A 22,760-nucleotide genomic window follows, 5' to 3' on the forward strand; every position below is an offset into this window, starting at 1 on the left:
AGGTGAATATATGAATCATCATCTTCCCCCAATGACGAATTACACATCTGGCAGATTAGATTAGCAAAAAGTAATGTCATAAACAAGTGGCATTTTGTCAGCTTCTGCAAACGTTAACTTCATGGCCAGGCATCAGTTTTCGATCATTACAGATATGATGCCTAAAATTTCAATAATTCGCATCTCCCCAGCCTACTTATATAGTTATATATATATATAACTCGATCAGTTCCCTGAATCCCAAGCTTTAATTTAGAATAAAGTTAAGGGATCTGATCGGAGAACATTCTCAACTTTTTTGCATGAGAAATGGCCACCGCCGTGGCTGCTGACACTTTTGCAGAAACAGCAGCTCAGACTGTAAGTCACTTCAATTTTTCCTCTCAAATATAAATAGTTTTCTTCGCTTCAATTCTAATAGTACATGCCATCATATCCTAGCTAGCTAGCTTCTTTATTTTTAATTTCGATTATATATGGATGTTAAATAAAGATTAAACTTGAAACTTTATATTTAATTTAGTTTATAATCCGTATTATATTGTTGGATCGGAGTACAAGTTGCATCTGAGAGTATAAGTTACGGACATATAAATGTGTTAGTATGATAAAAATAATATGTGAAATTGATAGCCACCTGGATATGAGTATGATGATTATGCACTGACAACTTCATATTGGTAGTTGATTAGTGAAATATGTTAGTATGTAGTAGAAAGTTTTAACTTTAATCAATCTAACAATTAACAGTACAGTATTGTAACAGTACATATATATAAATCAATAATCAGATGGAAAATAGACAATATCGAAAAGTTTAACTTTTGGTGTTGTGTTTTCATAGTACGTACGTGTTGATGGATGATGGTGGAACATGAATTAATGATTTTTATGAATTATATTTAGGCATCACATATTGTTGAAAAACTTGGTTTGTCATATATTTGGAGGTGGGAATTGCTCTTTAGGAGAGAACTAGGAATTAATTTGAGTCGTCTATATAGAAAGATTTAACATATCATAAACAATTTTTAAAAAGATACAGTAACATTTTATAAATAACTGAAATTTTAAAATGCAAGTTATATGTGCAAGTAACATCACTATACACTAATACACTGTAGAGTATAAGTAATTGACTTTTAGATACGGTACAATTAATTATATTGTTACTTGGGTGTACTAAAACTAACAAGTGATAGTACGTATTAATTAATTCTGCACTTGGCCTTCTCCAATAGTTAGAATTTTGGTGTAGATTTTGAGAAGATTTTGTAAGTGTGATTAGGAAAGAGAAAATGAGGTGGAAGAAAAAAAAAGGAAAAAAAATTACAAAACAAAATCTGACCCAAAAAGAAAAAATTAATATTACGCGCCCAAGCAGGCGCGTGGCGCGAATCTGCACCCCACGCATGGGGGAGCAGCTGTTTTCCATTTCAGTGGGTCCCATATGAGCTGACAAAATCCCTTCTTTGCAGGAGAAATATATCATTAATTTTCCTTCATCCCATTAGTTAACAAAACAATGAATCAGCTTTTATTTCTTAGAATTTGTGCCGAAACTCACTATTGGGGAGGGCTTACAAGCTAATGCCTAACGATTTCCTGGGAAGCCATTATATTGTGCTTCTACATATTAAAATATGATACTTGCGGCGAGGGCAAGGAGGCTAGACTTCAAATAATTTTACAAACTCAAATGAAATAATCGTATAGTATATCATACCATACAGCATGAAACCTCTTGACAATTTAGATGGTCCATCAGCAAGTTTAATTTGTGAAAGAAAATAAATATTTTCTCCAGACAATAATGATATATAGGGCTTGTTTGGCCATCAACGGTTAACGTAGCAGATTTGACCAACAAACTATATAGAGACTTATAAAAAAATATTTAGTAAAATTAGCTATTTATGATTAGCGGTTAACATGTAAAATCACCTATAAAGACATATATAATAATAATAATAATAATAATAATAAATTATTAATTATTATAAAAAGAAAATTATTATTATAAAAAGAAAAAAAAAAAACGTAGGGGAGCCGCGCGGCTTCCCTTAATTCTACCACTTCTCCCACATCGGTGGGAGAAGTGGCAGGGGAGCCTTGAGGCTCCTATAAAAGGGGCCTCAAGGCTCCATAAAATGAATGCTCCGTTTTTTGCCCATCCGTTGGTGGGCAAGAGGGCAAAGTGAGGAGAGGCTTCTCATTAATGGAGCCCTGTTAGTCTTCTATACTTTTTATTATTATTATTGTTTTTATTTTTATTTATTTTTAAATTTGGAGTAAAAATTTGAACTGCTTCAAACTGCTGAGTTACAAAAAATGATTTTTGGCATTTTGACTTTGGTGGATCCATGGCCACAGTATCAAATACATGATCATCTCGTTCTTTAAATTCAAATTCATCCACTGTATTTTCTCTCAGGGTAAAAAAAGAAAACAACCATCTTACATCTTGAGTTTTGGAGCATAAAACTAAAATGCTATCCGCTAACATACAAAAGTTATATAAAGCAGAAACTAGTTTGAACAACACAGTATATAGTATACTTAACACATGAATGTTGTTCTGTTGATATAAGTCATGGATTTTAATGCAAATGCCTCTGACTTGTATGCAGAAAAGAGAGAATAATGATGAAAAGAGCATTCCAGAAGAAGTTGAGACAGTGTTGGACAAACTACTGGCCACAGAGGAAAACAAGAAAGTTGAAATAATAAACAATCCTCATGAAGAAGCTGAGGAACCATTAAAAGTGTTGGACAAAGATGATGATGGAGGCATACTCAAAGGAGAAAGTGAGGGGAAAACATCCTCTCATTCAGAAGACATCAATGATGAGACAACTCTACAAGATAAGGTTAGAATTTCCATAATTTCTAGACATTTAAAGCAGAATTAGATGGAAAGATCTTATAAACTCAATGAAATAGTCTTAAATCATAATCCAACAAAGCTCTTGATGATTTAGATGGAAAGTAGAAGAAAATAAATATTATCTCCAGATGATAATGACAGTATGTATCAAAACATCCTTATCAGTTTTGAAGCATAAAACTAAGACAACCTGGGGGTGTGGTTGAGTGTCGGACTCAGGTTTGATTCTTGGCATTGGGTATGGAGCAGCCTTAAATCTCTTGGCCAGCTGTCCCATCCACTAAGACGCTATCTGACACAGAAAAGTTATAATATAAACAGAAAGTAGTTCCAACAATATATTTAACACTTGAATGCTGGATAATTAAGTGCAAATACCTTTGACTTGTATGCAGAAAAGAGATACTAATGAAAAGACTTTGTCAGAAGAAGTTGAGAGAGGGTTGGACAAACTACTGGCCACAGAGGAAAACAATCCTCAGGAAGTTTGTGATGGCGGAACAGCTGAGGGTGAAAAGATGACCGAATTATCCTATGCTCACAAGGCTATTGCTGAAGAGAATTACAGTTCTGCAGAATACATTGGGAAACCATGCAGCAAAACCGAAAATGAAATTCAAGAAAATTTGTTCTCAGAAGCAGAGGATGGCGAAGGTAAAGACTTTGGTATTATATTGAATAATAAGGGGATTCCACCATATGTATCACAAGGAGAAAGTGAGGAGAAAACATCTCATTCAGAAGACACTATTGAGGGAACAACTCTAAAAGAAAGGGTGAGAATTTCATATTCTCTACACATTTATATTTACTTAAGCAGAATGAAACCATTCATGTTCTTCATCAAGTGGAATACTTACATATACCTAATCTTTCACATTAAGAAAGTAAATAGTTCCTACCTAGTTATAGCTATGTGAACTTCAAGTGTACCATAACTTAGAGTAAAAGAGGTACGTTCACAAGATTATCACAACACATTGCTAATTTTTTCTCTCTTTCAGCACCTGCATGAAGAAATGGGAAACTTGACAGACATAGTAGGAGGCATAAGTGAAAATGTAAGCAACTTCTCTAATCTAAACTAATTTTCATTGTAAGTTCAATTCTTCAGATGTGTATAAGCATATTGATTGATCATTCTTGCTAGTAATACTTCAGAGTTCATTGTGCATTCACACAAGAAACAACCTGCATAATAAGAAAAAGGATGATTGTATGAAGTTTGTATGAGGATGCGTGATGAGGATTAAAGAATAAACTGATAAAGCAGCATAAATGGTTTTTTATTCATTATCTTTGTGCGAAGCATTATGTTCACATACTCTCTCTCAAGAAAAAGAAATGCTTGAAAATCTTTTTATCAAATTTAAACATAAACTAATGCTTTTTAGCATAGGAGAAGTAATGTAAACAGACATTAGAATTAAAATAATATTCAACACTTGAATGCTGTTAACACTATCAGGCATGCTCTTGGACCTTAAATTTGACATTACAATTAACAAGATAGTCCTTTCTTTTTGCAGAAAAGAGAGAATGATGAAATGCAACCAGTTGAACCTGAGGTAGTGCTGGATAAACAAGCCCAAGAGGGAACCAACATTGTTGAGATTGACAATCCTTGTGAATCATTGAAAAACAATGAGGATGATAATGATGGAACAGCTGAGGTTGAAAAGGCGGTTGAATTACACTCAGTTGCAAAGGCTATTGAAGAACCTAACAGTTCACCAGAACCCATTGAAAATCCAATCAACACAGAAGATGAAATGCTGCCGATTGAACCTGAGGTAGTGTTGGAAAAACAAGCCCCAGAAGAAACAAGCACCGTTGAGATTGACAATCCTCATGAATCATTGAAAACCAATGAGGATGGTAATGACGGAGCAGCTGAGGTTGAAATGGCAGTTGAATTACACTCAGTTACAAAGGCTATTGAAGAACCTAACAGTTCACCAGAACCAATTGAAAATCCAATCAACGCAGAAGATGAAACGCTGCCGATTGAACCTGAGGTAGTGTTGGAAAAACAAGCCCCAGAAGAAACAAACACCGTTGAGATTGACAATCCTCATGAATCATCGAAAAACAATGAGGATTGTAATGATAGAACAGTTGAGGTTGAAAAGGCGGTTGAATTACCCTCAGTTGCAAAGGCTATTGAAGAACCCAAATGCCCAGCAGAACCCATTGAAAAACCAATCAACACTGAAGATGTTCAGGGAGTTAATTATTTGTTAGCCAGCCAATCAGTTGCTTCTGAAATCAAGGAAACCAACTTAGATGAGGCAGTACCAGTAATTCCAAAGCCGCTTGCATATTCTGCTCAAGTCTCTGAAACAGTTTTACAGGTGGACATAAACACAAATGACACTGATGACAACCAGTCCAAAATTTTAGAAAAGGATATGGTTGATGGTAGTCTTCCTCAAGAAAACCACAAGGAGAAACTCAGTGACATGATCACAGAACATGAGAAGCCGGCTTCTATGGAAGCACCAAGAGGGCTACATACAGATGACAATGTAACTGTCACAGTATGTGAAGGCATCAGTGAAGTGAAACAGCAGTGTATAGCTGAAATGTCCAAAGACGATGCAGACTCAAAAAATTCCACTAGTGAAAATAATGCAGAAATTAGTCTGTATGATGTTCATGAGGAGATTGAAAGGTCAGGTTTTCAACAAAATACTGAACTAACCTTCAGGAAAGAGCTTATTTTAGACAAAATTGATGATGTGATACTCAAAGGAGAAAGTGAGGATGAATTCTCTCATTCAGAAAACATCAATGATGGGATAGCTCTACATGAAAAGGTGAGGATTTCATCTTTTCTACCAATTTAAATTTATTAACATAGATACCAACCACTTTTGTACTTTATCAAGTAGCTTTTTGTCATTTTCGACCAACCTTAGCTACATAGCCATCTACTCTCATTACTAATATTTGCATATACCTAATTTTAATATTCAGAAAGTAATTAATTCCTCCCTATTATAGCTATATGAAATTTAAGTGTGCTATGATTTAGAGTAAAAGGCACTTACAAGATCATCACAATTCGTGCCAATTTTTTCTCTGTTTCAGCAGCTGCATGAAGAAATGGCTGTCATAGCAGATATAGAAGAAGGCACAAGTGAAACTGTAAGAAACTTCTCCTCTAAACTTATTTTCATTGTAAGTTAGTTCTTCTTGGTGCAAAGCCATCTTGCATATAAGCATATAGATCATTTGAGTAATACCTCATAGTTCATGCGCATCCAGACAAACAGATCCTGTGATCAAAATGGGGCGAGTGCTTGAAGTTTATATGAGGATACTAATAAATGCGAGGCATGATAGCTTATTACTAAGTTAATTCCATGAATGGTCCCTTGAGGATACTAAACGTACGAATCTTTAGTACAAAGGGGCTTACTGCTTAGTATCCTCAATTTCTCCTGCATCACTACATGTGAACTTCAAGTGTACCATAATTTAGAGTAAAAGACGTTCACAAGATTATCACAATACATTGCTAATTTTTTCTCTCTTTCAGCAGTTGCATGAAGAAATACGAACCTTGACAGACATAGTAGGAGGCATAAGTGAAAATGTAAGCAACTTCTCTAATCTGAACTAAATTTCATTGTAAGTTCAATTCTTCTGGTGCATATAAGCATATTGATTGATCATTCTAGCTAGTAATCCCTCATAGTTCATAGTGCATTCACACAAGAAATAACCTGCATATAACAAAAAGGATGATTGTATGAAGTTTGTATGAGGATGCATGATGAGGATTAAAGAATAAACTGATAAAACAACATAAATGATTTTTTATTCATTATCTTTGTGGGAAGCATTATGTTCACTCTCTCTCCCTCAAGAAAAAGAAAAGCTTGAAAATCTCTTTATCAAATTTAAACGTAAACAAATGCTTTTTAGCATAGGAAAAGTAATGCAAATAGATATTAGTATATTAAAATAATATTTAGCACCTGAATATTGTTAACACTATTAGCCATGCTCTTGGACCTTAATTTTGACATTACAATTAACAAGATATTTCTTTCTTTTTGCAGCAAAGAGAGAATGATGAAATGCAACCAGTTGAACCTCAGGTAGTGTTGGATAAACAAGCCCCAGAAGAAACAAATACCGTTGGGATTGACAATCCTTGTGAATCATTGAAAAACAATGAGGATGGTGACGATGGAACAGTTGAGGTTGAAAAGGCGGTTGAATTATCCTCAGTTGCAAAGGCTATTGAAGAACCTAACAGTTCACCAGAACCCATTGAAAATCCAATCAACACAGAAGATCAAATGCTGCCAATTGAACCTGAGGTAGTGTTGGATAAACAAGCCCCAGAAGAAACAAACACCATTGAGATTGACAATCCTTGTGAATCCTTGAAAAACAATGAGGATGGTAATGATGGAACAGTTGAGGTTGAAAAGGCAGTTGAATTACCCTCAGTTGCAAAGGCTATTGAAGAACCGAACAGTTCAATAGAACCTATTGAAAAAGCAATCAACACAGAAGATGAAATGCTGCCAGTTGAACCTGAGGTAGTGTTGGATAAACAAGCCCCAGAGGAAACCAACATGGTTGAGATCGACAATCCTTGTGAATCCTTGAAAAACAATGAGGATGGTAATAAAGGAACAGTTGAGGTTGAAAAGGTGGTTGAATTACCCTCAGTTGCAAAGGCTATTGAAGAACCATACAGTTCACTAGAACCCATTGAAAATCCAATCAACACAGAAGATGAAATACTGCCGATTCAACCTGAGGTAGTATTGGATAAACAAGCCCTAGAAGAAACCAACATGCCTGAGATTGACAATCCTTTTGAATCCTTGAAAAACAATGAAGATGGTAATGGTGGAGTAGTTGATGTTGAAAAGGTGGTTGACTCAGTTTCAAAGGCTATTGAAGAACCTAACAGTTCAGTAGAACCCATTGAAAAACCAATCAACACAGAAGATGAAATGCTGCCAGTTGAACCTGAGGTAGTGTTGGATAAACAAGCCCCAGAGGAAACCAACACAGTTGAGATTGACATTCCTAGTGAATTCTTGAAAAACAATGAGGATGGTAACGATGGAACAGTTGAGGTTGAAGAGGCAGTTGAATTACCCTCAGCTGCAAAGGCTATTGAAGAACCGAAAAGTTCACCAGAACCCATTGAAAATCCAATCAACACAGAAGATGAAATGCTGCCGGTTGAACCTGAGGTAGTGTTGCATAAACAAGCCCCAGAAGAAACAAATACCGTTGAGATTGACAATCCTTGTGAGTCCTTGAAAAACAATGAGGATGGTAATGATGGAACTGTTGAGGTTGAAAAGGCAGTTGAATTATCCTCAGCTGCAAAGGCTATTGAAGAACTTAACAGTTCAGCAGGACCCATTGAAAATCCAATCAACACAGATGATGAAATACTGCCAGTTCAACCTGAGGTAGTATTGGATAAACAAGCTCCAGAGGAAACCAACATGGTTGAGATTGATAATCCTTGTGAATCCTTGGAAAACAATGAGGATGCTAATGATGGAACAGTTGAGGTTGAAAAGGCTATTGAAGAACCCAACAGTTCTGTAGAACCCATTGAAAAACCAATCAACACAGACGATGAAATGCTGCCAAGTGAACCAGAGGTAGTGTTGGATAAACAAGCCCTAGAGGAATCGAACACGGTTGAGATTGGCAATCCTCATGAATTCTTGAAAAAAAATGAGGATGGTAATGATGGAACAGTTATGGTTGAAAAGGCTGTTGATTTATCCTCAGCTGCAAAGGCTATTGAAGAACCTAACAGTTCACCCGGAGAAAGTGAGGATAAATTCTCTCATTCAGAAAACATCAATGATGGGATAGCTCTACATGAAAAGGTGAGGATTTCATCTTTTCTACCAATTTAAATTTATTAACATAGATACCAACTACTTTTGTTCTTTATCAAGTAGCTTTTTGTCATTTTTGACCAACCTTAGCTACATACCCATCTACGCTCATTACTAATATGTGCATATACCTAATTTTCATATTCAGGAAGTAATTAATTCCTCCCTATTATATCTATATGAAATTTAAGTGTGCTATGATTTAGAGTAAAAGGCACTTACAAGATCATCACAATTCATGCCAATTTTTTCTTTGTTTCAGCAGCTGCATGAAGAAATGGCTACCATAGCAGATATAGCAGAAGGCACAAGTGAAACTGTAAGCAACTTCTCCTCTAAACTTATTTTCATTGTATGTTAGTTCTTTTTGGTGCAAAGCCATCTTGCATATAAGCATATAGATTATTTGAGTAATACCTCATAGTTCATGTGCATATACACAAACAGAGTCTGCATGATCACAGAAAGGGCGGGGTGGGGGTGGGGGTGCGAGTGCTTGAAGTTTATATGAGGATACTAATAAATGCTAGGGACATGTTAGCTTAGTACTTAGTTAATTCCATGAATGGTCCCTTGAGTGTGAGAATACCCGAAGAATACATATTTAAGAGATTTAGGAATTAGGATCAAATTTTCCCCATTGGTTATGGATATCCTGTATGAAACAAGTACACCCAAAGACTTTCGGAGGAAGCGAAAACAAAGACTTTGACGGATATAAAACTGAATAAGGAACTAACCATTACGAACAGAAGAAGGCATTCTGCTAAGAAGAAAGGCATTTTGTTGTTTTCTACCAGCTTTAGATACATAGCCATCTACTGCCATTACATAAACTTACATATACCTATTCTTTCACATTCAGAAAGTAAATAATTTCTACCTAGTTATAGCTATGTGAACTTCAAGTGTACCATAATTTAGAGTAAAAGACGTTCACAAGATTATCGTAATACATAGCTAAGATTTTCTCTTTCAACAGCTGCATGGAAAAATGGGAACCTTGTCAGCCATAGTAGGAGGCATAAGTGAAAATGTAAGCAACTTCTCTAATATAAACTAATTTTCATTGTATGTTCAATTCATCTGATGCGTATAAGCATATTGATTGATCATTCTAGCTAGTAATTACTCATAGTTCATAGTGCATTCACACAAGGAACAACCTGCATATAACAAAAAAGATGATTGTATGAAGTTTGTATGAGGATGCATGATGAGGATTAAAGAATAAACTGATAAAACAGCAGGATGCATGATGAGGATTAAAGAATAAACTGATAAAACAGCATAAATGATTTTTTTAATCATTATCTTTGTGGGAAGCATTATGTTCACTATCTCTCTCCCTCAAGAGAAAGAAAAGATTGAAAATCATTTTATCAAATTTAAACAAGAGAAAGAAAAGATTGAAAATCATTTTATCAAATTTAAACGTAAAAAATGCTTTTTAACTAGGAAAAGTAATATAAACAGATATTAGTATTTAACTAGGATGCATGATGAGGATTAAAGAATAAACTGATAAAACAGCAGGATGCATGATGAGGATTAAAGAATAAACTGATAAAACAGCATAAATGATTTTTTTAATCATTATCTTTGTGGGAAGCATTATGTTCACTATCTCTCTCCCTCAAGAGAAAGAAAAGATTGAAAATCATTTTATCAAATTTAAACAAGAGAAAGAAAAGATTGAAAATCATTTTATCAAATTTAAACGTAAAAAATGCTTTTTAACTAGGAAAAGTAATATAAACAGATATTAGTATTTAAATACGGAGTAATATTTAGCACTTGAATGCTGTTAACACTATCAGGCAAGCTCTTGGACCTTAATTTTGACATTATAATTAACAAGATATTCCTTTCTTTTTGCAGAAAAGAAAGAATGATGAAATGCAGCCAGTTGAACCTGAGGTAGTGTTGGATAAACAAGCCCCAGAGGAAGCCAACATTGTTGAGATTGACAATCGTTGTGAATCATTGAAAAACAATGAGGATGGTAATGACGGAGCAGCTGAGGTTGAATTGGCAGTTGAATTACCCTCAGTTGCAAAGGCTATTGAAGAACCGAACAGTTCAGTAGAACCTATTGAAAAAGCAATCAACACAGAAGATGAAATGCAGCAAGTTGAAACTGAGGTAGTGTTGGATAAACAAGCCCTCGAAGAAACAAACACCATTGAGATTGACAATCCTTGTGAATCCTTGAAAAACAATGAGGATGGTAACGATGGAACAGTTGAGGTTGTAGAGGCAGTTGAATTACCCTCAGCTGCAAAGGGTATTGAAGAACCTAAAAGTTCACCAGAACCCATTGAGAATCCAATCGACACAGAAGATGAAATGCTGCCGGTTGAACCTGAGGCAGTGTTGCATAAACAAGCCCCAGAGGAAACAAATACCGTTGAGATTGACAATCCTTGTGAATACTTGAAAAACAATGAGGATGGTAATGATGGAACAGTTGAGGTTGTAGAGGCAGTTGAATTACCCTCAGCTGCAAAGGCTATTGAAGAACCTAAAAGTTCACCAGAACCCATTGAAAATCCAATCAACACAGAAGATGAAATGCTACCGGTTGAACCTGAGGTAGTGTTGCATAAACAAGCCCCAGAAGAAACAAATACCGTTGGGATTGACAATCCTTGTGAATCCTTGAAAAACAATGAGGATGGTAATGATGGAACTGTTGAGGTTGAAAAGGCGGTTGAATTACCCTCAGCTGCAAAGGCTATTGAAGAACTTAACAGTTCAGCAGAACCCATTGAAAATCCAATCAACACAGATGATGAAATACTGCCAGTTCAACCTGAGGTAGTATTGGATAAACAAGCCCCAGAGGAAACCAACATGGTTGAGATTGATAATCCTTGTGAATCCTTGGAAAACAATGAGGATGCTAATGATGGAACAGTTGAGGTTGAAAAGGCTATTGAAGAACCCAACAGTTCTGTAGAACCCATTGAAAAAACAATCAACACAGAAGATGAAATGCTGCCAAGTGAACCAGAGGTAGTGTTGGATAAACAAGCCCTAGAGGAATCGAACACGGTTGAGATTGGCAATCCTCATGAATTCTTGAAAAAAAATGAGGATGGTAATGATGGAACAGTTAAGGTTGAAAAGGCTGTTGATTTACCCTCAGCTGCAAAGGCTATTGAAGAACCTAACAGTTCATCCGGAGAAAGTGAAGATAAATTCTCTCATTCAGAAAACATCAATGATGGGATAGCTCTACATGAAAAGGTGAGAATTTCATCTTTTCTACCAATTTGAATTTATTAACATAGATACCAACCACTTTTGTTCTTTATCAAGTAGCTTTTTGTCGTTTTCGACCAACCTTAGCCACATACCCATCTACCTCATTACTAATATTTGCATATACCTAATTTTCATATTCAGAAAGTAATTAATTCCTCCCTATTATAGCTATTTGAAATTTAAGTGTGCTATGAATTAGAGTAAAAGGAACTTACAAGATCATCACAATACATGCCAATTTTTTCTCTGTTTCAGCAGCTGCATGAAGAAATGGCTACCATAGCAAATGTGTTAGATAAAGATGATGACAAAGGCAAGACACCAGAGGAAATTTCAGTTCAGGCTGATTTGACAGAAACTTTGAAAGATAGTGAGGAATCGGGAGAAACCTGTAAAGAGCAAGGCAAGCCTTTCATTCCAGCACCACCAAGCGAAGTCTTCACAGCAGATCTACAGGGGAAGATAAACACGAGTGACAATGATTATAGTAACCAGTCTAAAATTTTAGAACAGGATACTATAGTTGATGGTAATCTGAGTACAGCTTGTAAAGCTCAAGAAAACCCCGAGGAAAAACTCAGTGACTTGATCACAGAACATGAGGGAAATTTGCCAAAAGAGAGTGAGGGGCCTGTTTCTACAGAAGCATCAAGAGGGCTACATACAGATGAGAATGAAACCACTGCAGTATGTGAAGTCACAAGTCAAATGAAACAGCATGGCATAGCTGAAACGGTCAAAGATTATGCAGACTCAAAAAATTCCATTTGTCAAAGTGGAGCAGAAAAGAATCTTAATGCAGCAGAAGAGGAGTTTGAAGGGTCATGTCTACAACAAAATATTGAACCAACAACCTTCAGCAAGGAGCTTATTTCAGAACAAAGCAATGAAGGCATACTCGAAGGAGAAGGTGAGGATAAAGCATCTCATTCACAAATCACATATGAAGGGATAACTCTACAGGAAAAGGTGAGAATTTCTTCTTTTCTACCCATTTAAATTTATTAATGTAAATAACAACCATAAATGCTCTTTAGCAACATAGCCATCTTTTGCCATTATAGATACCTAATCTTTCACATTTAGAAAGTAAATAAGTCCTTAATTATAACTATGAAAACTTTATGTGCAATACTCCATGTAAATTAGAGTAAAAGATGTTCGCTAGAATATCATTATACATTGTCAACTTTCTCTCTTTCAGCAGCTGCATGAAGAAGTGGCAACCGTAGCAGACATAGCAGAAGGCACAAGTGAAACTGTAAGCAACTTCTCCTCTAAACTAATTTTCAATTAAGTTCAATTCTTCTTGATGCTCACTGTATTGCATATAAGCATATTAATTAATTGAATAAGTATATTACCTATAGTTCATAGTGCATGCACACAAAGAAACAACCCACATGATCACAAAAAGGAGGTAAATGCAATAAGTTTATATGAGGATACATGGTGGGGAAAAAACAGTGTACTTGGCTATAGCCAGGTGCAAAACTACTGAAACTGATAAGGGGAAAAATGTTGCATTTCATATGCACTTACATGGCCTGACAACCTCTTGAGAATCATTATGTTCACTCTCTCTCTGTGGGGAAATGAAAAACTGAATTCTTTTATCAGATTTGAGTATGAACTAAAATGTGGTAACTGCCATTGGAAAGGTGATATAAATAGAAATTAGTGTAATATTTTACACTTGAATGCGTTTCTAACATTTTCAAGCCTGAGCTAAGGACCTTTAGTTTTTATATTACATTTAACAGCAAATGCCTCTTTCTTCTATGCAGAAAAGAGAGAATGATGAAAAAACTTTGCCAGGTGAACATGAGATTATGTTGGATAAGCTTGCCCCAGTTGAAAGCAAAAAGGTTGAGATTGGCAATCCTCATGAAATCTCAAAAAGCAGTGAGGAAGGTAGTGATGGAACAGTTGAGTGTGAAAAGATGATTGAATTACCCTCAGTTGCCAAGGATACTATTGAAGAAAATAACAGGTCTACAGAACCCACTGAAAACCCAAGCAATACAGAAGATGAACTGCCAGGAGAATTATTCTCAGAAGGAGAGAACAGAGAAGGTCGAGACACGGGAACCATATTAAATAGGGAGATTCCACCTAATGAATCTCAACCAGAAGCTGAAGAACCATCAAAAGCATTAGAAACAGATGATGAAGGCATGACACCAGAAAAAACCGATGAAGGCATGACACCAGAAAAAACCTTTGTTCAGGCTGATGCAGTAATAAATTGTCCAGCTGATTTTACAGAGAATTTGAAAGAAGATCGTGAGAAATCAGGAGAAGTTTGTAATGAAAATGAAAGCACACAGTGTATCCTGGCTACTAAGACAAGTTTTCCCAATGATGATTCCAACGAAACAAACGTCCAGGGAATAGCAGATAAAGAACAAGACAAGGATTTCATTCCAGAGGGTGAGAATATGGATTCTTTGGTAGTGGAGTCACATGATGACAAGGAAGATGGTAAGGTGAAAAAGGAAGAAAGCTTGGCTGAAACTTGCAAAATTCCTCTTATGGAAATACAAAGTCAAAGTAGTGATAGCCAGGATGCTCACAATGTGATAGGCAGCCCCTTGAGCACTTCACCAACAGAAGAGACTAGCTCAGAAAAAGTTGGATCCAGTGAGGTGGAGCCTGAATCAACCAAAGCGAGTTCTGATACAATGGAAGATGAATTTGCTAAACAAGAAATTTTGTCCTATGGGAGCAGCAGTTGTCAAATTTCCAGTGAAATGGAGCATAATATTGAACATGATGAGGTGGAAACAGAAACCATTCAGGGAGTTAATGATTTTCTTGGAAGCCAATTGGTTTCCCCTGAAATCAAAGAGACTGGCTCGGGTGAGGGTACATCAGCAAGTGAAACGACTGCAGACCCTGCACCATTAATAGAAGTCAATGGAACAGTTTTAGAGGATGGTGTACACATGAATGAAAATAAAGAAGATCACCAGTGCAAGATTATAGAAAAGGATAACATAGTTGATGACTCTGTTACAGTGCAAGAGGAAAATATAACAAGAGCAGGTGAGGAGCAGGCTTCCGAAGAATTATTGAGAGGGTTACATAGAGATGAAAATGAAACTGTTGCTGTGCATGATGTCATCAGTGAAGTGGAACAGCAGGACACAGTTGAACTGTCAAAAGATGATGTGGATTCAAAAGATTCCTTGTTCAAATATGAATCAGAAAAAGAGAACTTGCATGCACCTTGTGAGGAGACTGAAAAGGAAGCTTTACCTCAAAATGCTGATCAAACAGCTTTCAATGAGGAACTTATTTCAGTAAAAGATGATGACGTACTCAGAGGAGAAAGTGAGGATAAAGCAGCCCATTCAGATAATAATGGAGAGACAAACCCACAGGAAACGGTGAGAATTGTATTAACATTGTGAATTTCATCTTTTTCCCCCCAAGTTTCAATTACTTACATAGATAATAAACATTTGTTTCTATTTCACTAAATCAAAAGTCCAATAAAGTCTTCAAATTATTTTTTGCAGAATATGTTACCCATTGACTTGGATGAAGCAAAGAGTATTCAGCGCAATGAAAACAGTGAATGGTCTAACTATTCAACGGTTGATGAAAAACCCGAGCAACAAATCTACACACCAACTGATATGCCTACAGAAGAGCTAAAGTATGCATATGAGACAAACAAAATTCCTGAAATCGAAGTTTTAGGTGATACATCTGTGCAAGGGCAGTCAGACTTGGACCTGATATCAGCATGTCCAGATGATATTCATGTAGCTGAAGACATAGGTGAGAACAGTAATGAGATGTGCCTTGAAGAAGTAGCTGACATGGAAAATCAAGAGGATCAGATCAAACAGGATGGTTCTCAGAGAGCAACATCTGAAGTAAGAGGAAACTTGAGCAAAGGAATAGAAAATGAGGCAAGTCATACTCTAGATTAAAATACATGCCAAGATATTTGATAGGCTACATGCTCTAATTTACTGTAAAAATTTTTCTATAGTTTTCTTTAGGAAAAATATTATAACACAAAGCACTATATTATGCTTTGTTATATGTGCATATTCACTAACAAGGGCTGGTATGTAATGCAGATTAGCAAAGACTCTGTCTGCTCTAACACCATAATAGACAAAGAGGAAAGTTTAAACAGCAGAATTCCAAGAGGCAATGAAGAAGAAGCTAAGGAATCAAAAGAAGAGGTAAGCATCTATACAAATGTTTATCATTTAGATACCTCTCAGGTTCCATCACCTACTTTGTACGGTAACACACATTGATTTGACAGATTAAGGAACCAATCAAAGAGGCCAACTACCACAACTTTCAGACTACACATGCTGACACAGAAGAGCAAGTAATATGTGTTTTGACCAATGCTCAAAATACTATGCAGTCAGAAGAGAAAATGCTTCCAAAAGAAAAGGAGTGTCATGTTCAAAACTTCTCATTGCTCAAGACGCCTGAGGAAAATGAAGAGCAAATCTTAGAAACAGCAGAACCACTTATGGCAGCAACTGGGGAAATGGAAACAGAACTTGTTGAAGTGCAAGGAAAAATAGCTCCAGTCAGCAGTGGTCTGGCTTCTGAGAAGGATGTAGTTACTGGAAATGAAATGGAGGTGGACGCAGATGAAACAGATACAGTACCTAATCAGGAAAATGACTCCAGCTTGAATAGGAAAGTGAATGTGGAAACTGTGGCTGCAGGGGAAGATACGGATACCAGAGAAATGAGCTTGCATGAAGAGCAGATTGAAGCATGTTTGTCTATAACTGATGATAAAGTTGCAAGCTCACTGGAGGAGGAAAACCCCATAACAAAAATAGTTAATGAGACTACCATTGCTGAAACTTCTTCACCACTTGAGACAAGGGAAGGTATGGTGACCAAGGAGAATTTACTTGAAGAAGAACATCATTCTGTGATAAATTCTGAAGGAAGGTCATTGAATGACTTGGAAGAAGAGAAATTAGAACTCAACGAAAAATCTCTCGAACACAGAACTGAAGATTTTATGATCAATAGCTCTGACAGCACTACCAAAGTGGTTAGTAAATCTTTAATATTGAGACAGCACTATTAGAGACACTTTGTTTTTTGAAGTTGAATATGAAAACATATAAATTTAGGGTCCCTCAAAACTCCGAAATTAGCCTCATTAAGAATTTTTCACCAAAGCAATTTCCTAGGCTCCCATCCCAAAGTTTAATGAAGTAGTCTTTATTCTTAAACAGAAGATCAGACCCCTTCAACTGAAACAGGCTAGTCAAAGTCTTAGGAGACCTGTTTTATGCAGAATGGATCATGCATATTGACCTTGGGTAGCAAAACAATGTATACAGATTCTACCATTTAGCAGAGTAGATGTTCAATTCATTTAGTAGTAGGAATTTAAAAAAAAAAAATTACTTCATTTTTTAGTTTTTTCCATTTCTTTAACACAAGATTGATCCATTCCAATCAACAGCATCCCAAATCAGTTCAACCTGATGAAGAATTAATTCCCAGCTCCCAATCTGTTGCTGAAGAAGGTGATGAAAGCATTACTTCTGATGGTGCCTTGACGTCAAGTGCAGAAGAGGCATGCCCACAGAAAAGCATAGAAGTTGGAACAACAGAGACATCAAAAGATGAGGGCAGTGAGATGTTTCAAGACAAACTGGTGCCAGAAAACACAAATGTGGAACCAAAAAATTTGGATGCTTCCTATTCCACAGATAAAGAAATTCAAGGAGCAGGGATGGAGGAAACATGTATAGAGACATCTGAACTTGATTCAGAGAAGTCTGACCATATTATTGAATCTGCATCAGAAGTTCACAAGTTGGAAATGCCACTGGAAGCAGAAAAGGTTGGTTTTGTGGAAGAAAACCCGGCAGAAACAGAGACTGAGGAAATCGTGATCAAGGAAACAAATGAAGAAAATGATATCATAAAAGAAGATATTTCAAGTGAGCAGGTGAGTGTACACCACGAATAAAATTTTCTAGTATAACCAATCTAATTCATTTGTTCCTTTTCTTCTACAGCATGTTAAAATTTGTTTACTATGACTTTTCAGACCCAGATTGCTGATCAATCAGTGATTGTAAAGTCTTCTCTGGATTACCCTGAAGAAGTCCTAAGCCTAGATGCCTACCAAGAAGTTGAACTGAAGCCAGAAGAAAATGAGTTTGAGAGATTAGGGGAAAATGAAAGCATAAAGGTTAGAGGACAGAAGTGATTTTTTTTTTACCTTTTCTATATAGTCATTCTACTTCCTTGTGTCTTAAAAATATTTTCCACTATTTAGGTGTCTAAAAATTTTGAAAATACTGGCTTTGATGAAAATATCAATGAACAGACATGTGCAGTGAGGCCAGCTGAGCCACATGAAATATCATGTATTGATCAGCCAGTTTCTGAAAGCCTCCAACAGGAAAAAAAATAATACTGAAGATGATATGAAAACAGTTGAAATAAATCTCAGTGAGCAGACTAAGGAATTAGGTTGTGAATATAGAAAGAAAAATGACAGCTCCAGATGAAGAGGTCAAAATAGAAGCATCCTTCTAAACCCCCTCCTCCTCCCCTCGATTTCCAGATATATAAACAAAAGATATGTTAAGTCTTTTACCAACCAATTATGCCAAAGATTGCTTTCCAGCTCTAATGAAATTGCGTGCAACTGCTTTATTCTATTGGATCATGCTACCTGTCTAGAGAAACTGTCATTTTGCTCCCCCTTTTAATTTATGTTTGTACATTGAAAATGAATTAAATCTTATCTGCACTACAAACTGAAACCTTCTGATATATGTTTCTTGAACAGGAGGAAGCCAGCAGTGGCGACAAAGCAGGAGCTGAAAGCTCAGTAGCCCAAGATTCAGAAGCTCTCCATGCAATTGAAACTGCAGTTGCAGAAGAATCACATGATGGAAATGGTAAAGAGATATCTGAGATGTCTATGTTGCATGAGCAAGTGAAGCATTCAATAGCTCTTGAGAAGCAGAATGAAGAGCTTCAGAGCATTGTGGATGGAGCAGACACTGAAAAAACACTTGAGGATGAAAAACTAGATTCCTGTACCGAAGTACAAGAAGGGATCACTGGAGAGGCAGATGGAAGTAAGAAAACAGAGTCAAGCACACCAAATGCCAGTGAATGTGTTCAACTGATGCAACAGGAGCCAGTTCTGACAGCTGTCAAACCTGAAATACAAGAACTGGAAGCAGAAAAAGTTTCAGGTGCTCCATCAGAAACAGAAATGAATCAGCCAAAAACAAATGAGATGTCCACAAATACATCAGAAGAAACCTCTCATGAACATGGACATGATGAAATTCAAAGTGACGGCATTACCAACTCTCAGGGGCCTGGAGAAACGACCATGGAAATGGCTAAAGATGGAGAAACCGAAGTTCAACAGAAGAACCTTGATTTCTCATTCAACATCAAAGATTCAGCAATGGAGAACTCATCAACAGAGACAGAACCTAAAGATGTCCAAGATAACATTGACATCATTGAGAGTGCACAAGAGCATGTGCCAGCAAAGATCCAGAATGACAACAGTACTGACTCTGAAGAGAAAGGATCCAAGAATGAAGCAACAGAAGCTGCTTCCAATGAAGCGGCAGGTTTAGAATGTGGAGAAGATGCGAAAACAGAAGTGGAAGTCAATAAAGTAACAGACAGATCCCAGACAATGGAATCATCAACCCTTTCAGATTCCAATCTCGTGCTAGGATCAATAGAAGAGTCCTCACAAGTGACAGAACGTGAAGATACTAAAAGCCAAACTGAGAAGCTTTGTGATTTTACCCACAAGGATTCAGAAATGACACAACCAAGGGAATTTCCTTCTGATTTTACAGAGATAAAAAATTACATTGATGACAAACTAGCACAACATGAAAGTAAGGTTGCTGTATTGGATACAGAGTTTCCAGCAGAAGCAGATCCACATGAAAACACAGAGGTCAGGACTTCAAATGAGGACAATGATTCACAAGAAATGCAACAGAATTCAGTTAATGATTTAGAGGAGATGAAACCTGAGAATGCTGGAGAGACTAAAAATATGGAAACTACTGATCCTAAGGATATTGTTCAGAGCATGCAAGAGAAAGATACAGTGGTTAGCACATGTGAGAATATCTCAAGTAACAACATAAATGCATCTAAGGAAGAAACAAAAGAAAGGCGCACGCTCACAGAGGCACGTGATGAAGCTTCCATGGCGGGCCTTCCACGTGCTTGTTTGAATGAAAGGGAGGTCATTTTCCACAAGGAGGAAGATGAGGCAAGTAAAGTGGAAACAGAACAACATGAGGAGGCAAGATCAGATCAAGAGGAAGAGGAAGGAGGAGAACACAAGGGAGAAGATTCGGGGCCTGAAGCTCCGGTGATGGTAGAGAACGCCGGCGCCGGAGATGCTGACGTCAAAGCCAGTAAGAAGAAACATCATAATATTCTGTCCGGAGTTGGATCCAAAGTGAAGCATTCAATTGCAAAGGTGAAGAAAGTGATCACGGGTAAGTCTTCTCCAACAAAGCAACAATCGCCTAAATAGAAGTGAAGAAGAAGAAGCAGAAATTTGATTGGATTAAACTGAGTTTGTGTGTAGTAGAAGTATTATTGTTTATGAAGCATTTGTTACTGCAGAGTGTATACGGTTTGTTAATTTGTGTATTATACGGTTTTTGTTTCACAGCCCGTGAAACCATTCCAAGGATTTCAAAATGGACAAATGGGCTGATGGTTTTTTCAGAAACAAAAATTAGGGTGATTTTTGGAGATGAAGTTTTTTGTTGATTTTTTATCGTGTAAATTAATTTTTTTGAGACTCATTTATATGATAATAAAAAGAGAAAATGCCCAAAATGGTCCTCCGACTATGATCTTTTCTTAATTTAGTGCATGGACTTTTAATTGCACCCAAAGTGGTTCCCAGACTATTCAATTTTAAGCCAAAAAAGTCATCCGTTAGATTTGGCGTCAAATGGGTGTTAAAATGAGGGGTAAAATGGGTATTTCAAGTGTTAGTCTCAAATTTAAAGCTGCTGCCGTCCCCCATACAACAAGTTGCGCAATTGGGTTATTTATCTCCTCATGTATTTCTTTTAAGCAATAATTAACGAGAGATCGAAATGAGATAAATAAGAAATTTGATTGTCACATATAAATATATAATAAGGATAACATCTTAAAGTAAACAAAATCAAGTTGTAAAAATTACTAAGAGGAACAGGCAATGGCCGTAGGGGCGGATAAAAATTGCTCAGATACTTGGTGATCCGGTGACCAGGCAGTGGCCGTAGGGGCGGTCGCGAGTGTCGTCGTCAAACGACTTCACGATGACCGCCTTCTTGCCGGCGTAGCGACCCTGAAGGAGAATAACGGCCTTGTTAGGCTTGAGAAATTTCACCATTTTCGACGCTAGCCCCCGCTGCTTACTGCTGCGAGACAAAAAAAGAAACCCTGGGCGCAATGGTTTCTTTTAAGCACAAGACTGTAAATTAATATCTTGGGTATAGATTATAACAACAATTCATTTAAGTAATCAAAGAAATTGTTCAAAGCCAAGCAAGAAAACATAATTTCAAGTCTCGAAAATTATGGATAATGATAAGGAATAGTAATGCACACAAAGCATACTTAGGCTTTGAGGCGGTCGTAGAATTTCTACTTCTCATATGTGATCTGCTTCTCCTAAGAAGACGAGCTTGTACTTGGCGAGGGCGGAAACCGGAGCCATCAATCTGATCAATTGGAGTAGCTTCTCAAACCGGACTTGGATTGGATCGGATCGATCAGGGGAGGAGCTCACGTCTACTGCCTTCGACGCACCGGAAGTCGCCGCCGAGGAGAAAGTTGCTGCTGTCACCAAGCTTGTCGGAAGACGGGACCAAGGTTGACGGAGGAGAGCTTTACTGTAGCTGCTGCCCTGCTCATCGGAAACAGGGGAGGAAGACCATTGCACACCAGTCGCCATCGACGAGATGAGGGAGACGTCGCCGCTGCCTGAAGCCACTAGAACGAGAAATTCGCCGTAGCAGCACCATGCTCGCCGGTCTCTTGAAGCTGCCGTCGAGAGAGGAAAACGAGAGACAGAGGGCGTTGGTTTCTACTGAACGAGGGGAAAGAGACGCGAAGGGGAGGGTTTCTGCTTTGACGCCATTCTATTTAGGGTCAAAGGTCTCAACCACAAACAATATAAATTGTCTTTTTTACCCTTCTATTTAACGTCATCTTCACGCCAAAGCTAACGGAGACCAAATTGGCTTAAAATTGAATAGTTTAGGGACTACTTTGAGTGCAATTAAAAGTCTATGCACTAAATTAAGAAAAGGTCATAGTTGGAGGACCATTTTGGGAATTAACTCATAATAAAAATATAAAAGTTTGTGCAGGTGCACTGTGTCGCGCCCATTTAGTGTGCACGCATTAGCTATACACGTAAATATTTCTTTATTTTTTTGGTTGAAATTTTTTTTTCTCCTTTCTTCTCTCTTTTCTACTTGTCACTGCAAAAGCTAAAAAAAATATCTCATTGTTGAGGTTGCTTCAAGTACCTAATGTACCAACTAGACACCCACATCTTAATAGGGTGTAAAAGAGGTTGAGACCTTGCAGAATCATAAACATAGTTGGATTTCTTTGGATATAAAAATAGAACACTTTTGAAAAGTGTGCATAGAAAAAAAAAAGAAAAAAGA

The 22,760-nt window shown here is 37.0% G+C and overlaps 1 protein-coding gene across 16 annotated transcripts; it reads left to right on the forward strand.

Annotated features, from left to right (window-relative positions):
* The first annotated feature begins 203 nt into the window (after positions 1–203).
* LOC115999938 lies at positions 204–20,872 on the forward strand. 16 transcript variants are annotated; one of them, XM_031239895.1, is made up of 20 exons: positions 204–360; positions 2,631–2,870; positions 3,283–3,663; positions 3,892–3,948; positions 4,417–5,706; positions 5,981–6,037; positions 6,432–6,488; positions 6,958–8,772; positions 9,047–9,103; positions 9,767–9,820; positions 10,666–12,036; positions 12,310–13,023; positions 13,259–13,315; positions 13,842–15,446; positions 15,579–15,977; positions 16,152–16,259; positions 16,346–17,107; positions 17,528–18,019; positions 18,122–18,265; positions 18,872–20,872. In XM_031239895.1, the coding sequence occupies exons 1-20, from the start codon at positions 310–312 to the stop codon at positions 20,612–20,614; spliced, it is 11,454 nt and encodes a 3,817-aa protein (XP_031095755.1). In that variant the 5' UTR covers positions 204–309; the 3' UTR covers positions 20,615–20,872. The 16 variants fall into 16 exon arrangements, with proteins under 16 accessions (XP_031095755.1, XP_031095760.1, XP_031095758.1 ...); XM_031239900.1 differs by having other exon boundaries at positions 13,262–13,315; XM_031239898.1 differs by having other exon boundaries at positions 12,313–13,023.
* The last annotated feature ends 1,888 nt before the right edge of the window (positions 20,873–22,760 follow it).

The sequence above is a fragment of the Ipomoea triloba genome, chromosome 12 (assembly GCF_003576645.1).
Source record: "Ipomoea triloba cultivar NCNSP0323 chromosome 12, ASM357664v1".
Lineage (NCBI taxonomy): Eukaryota > Viridiplantae > Streptophyta > Magnoliopsida > Solanales > Convolvulaceae > Ipomoea > Ipomoea triloba.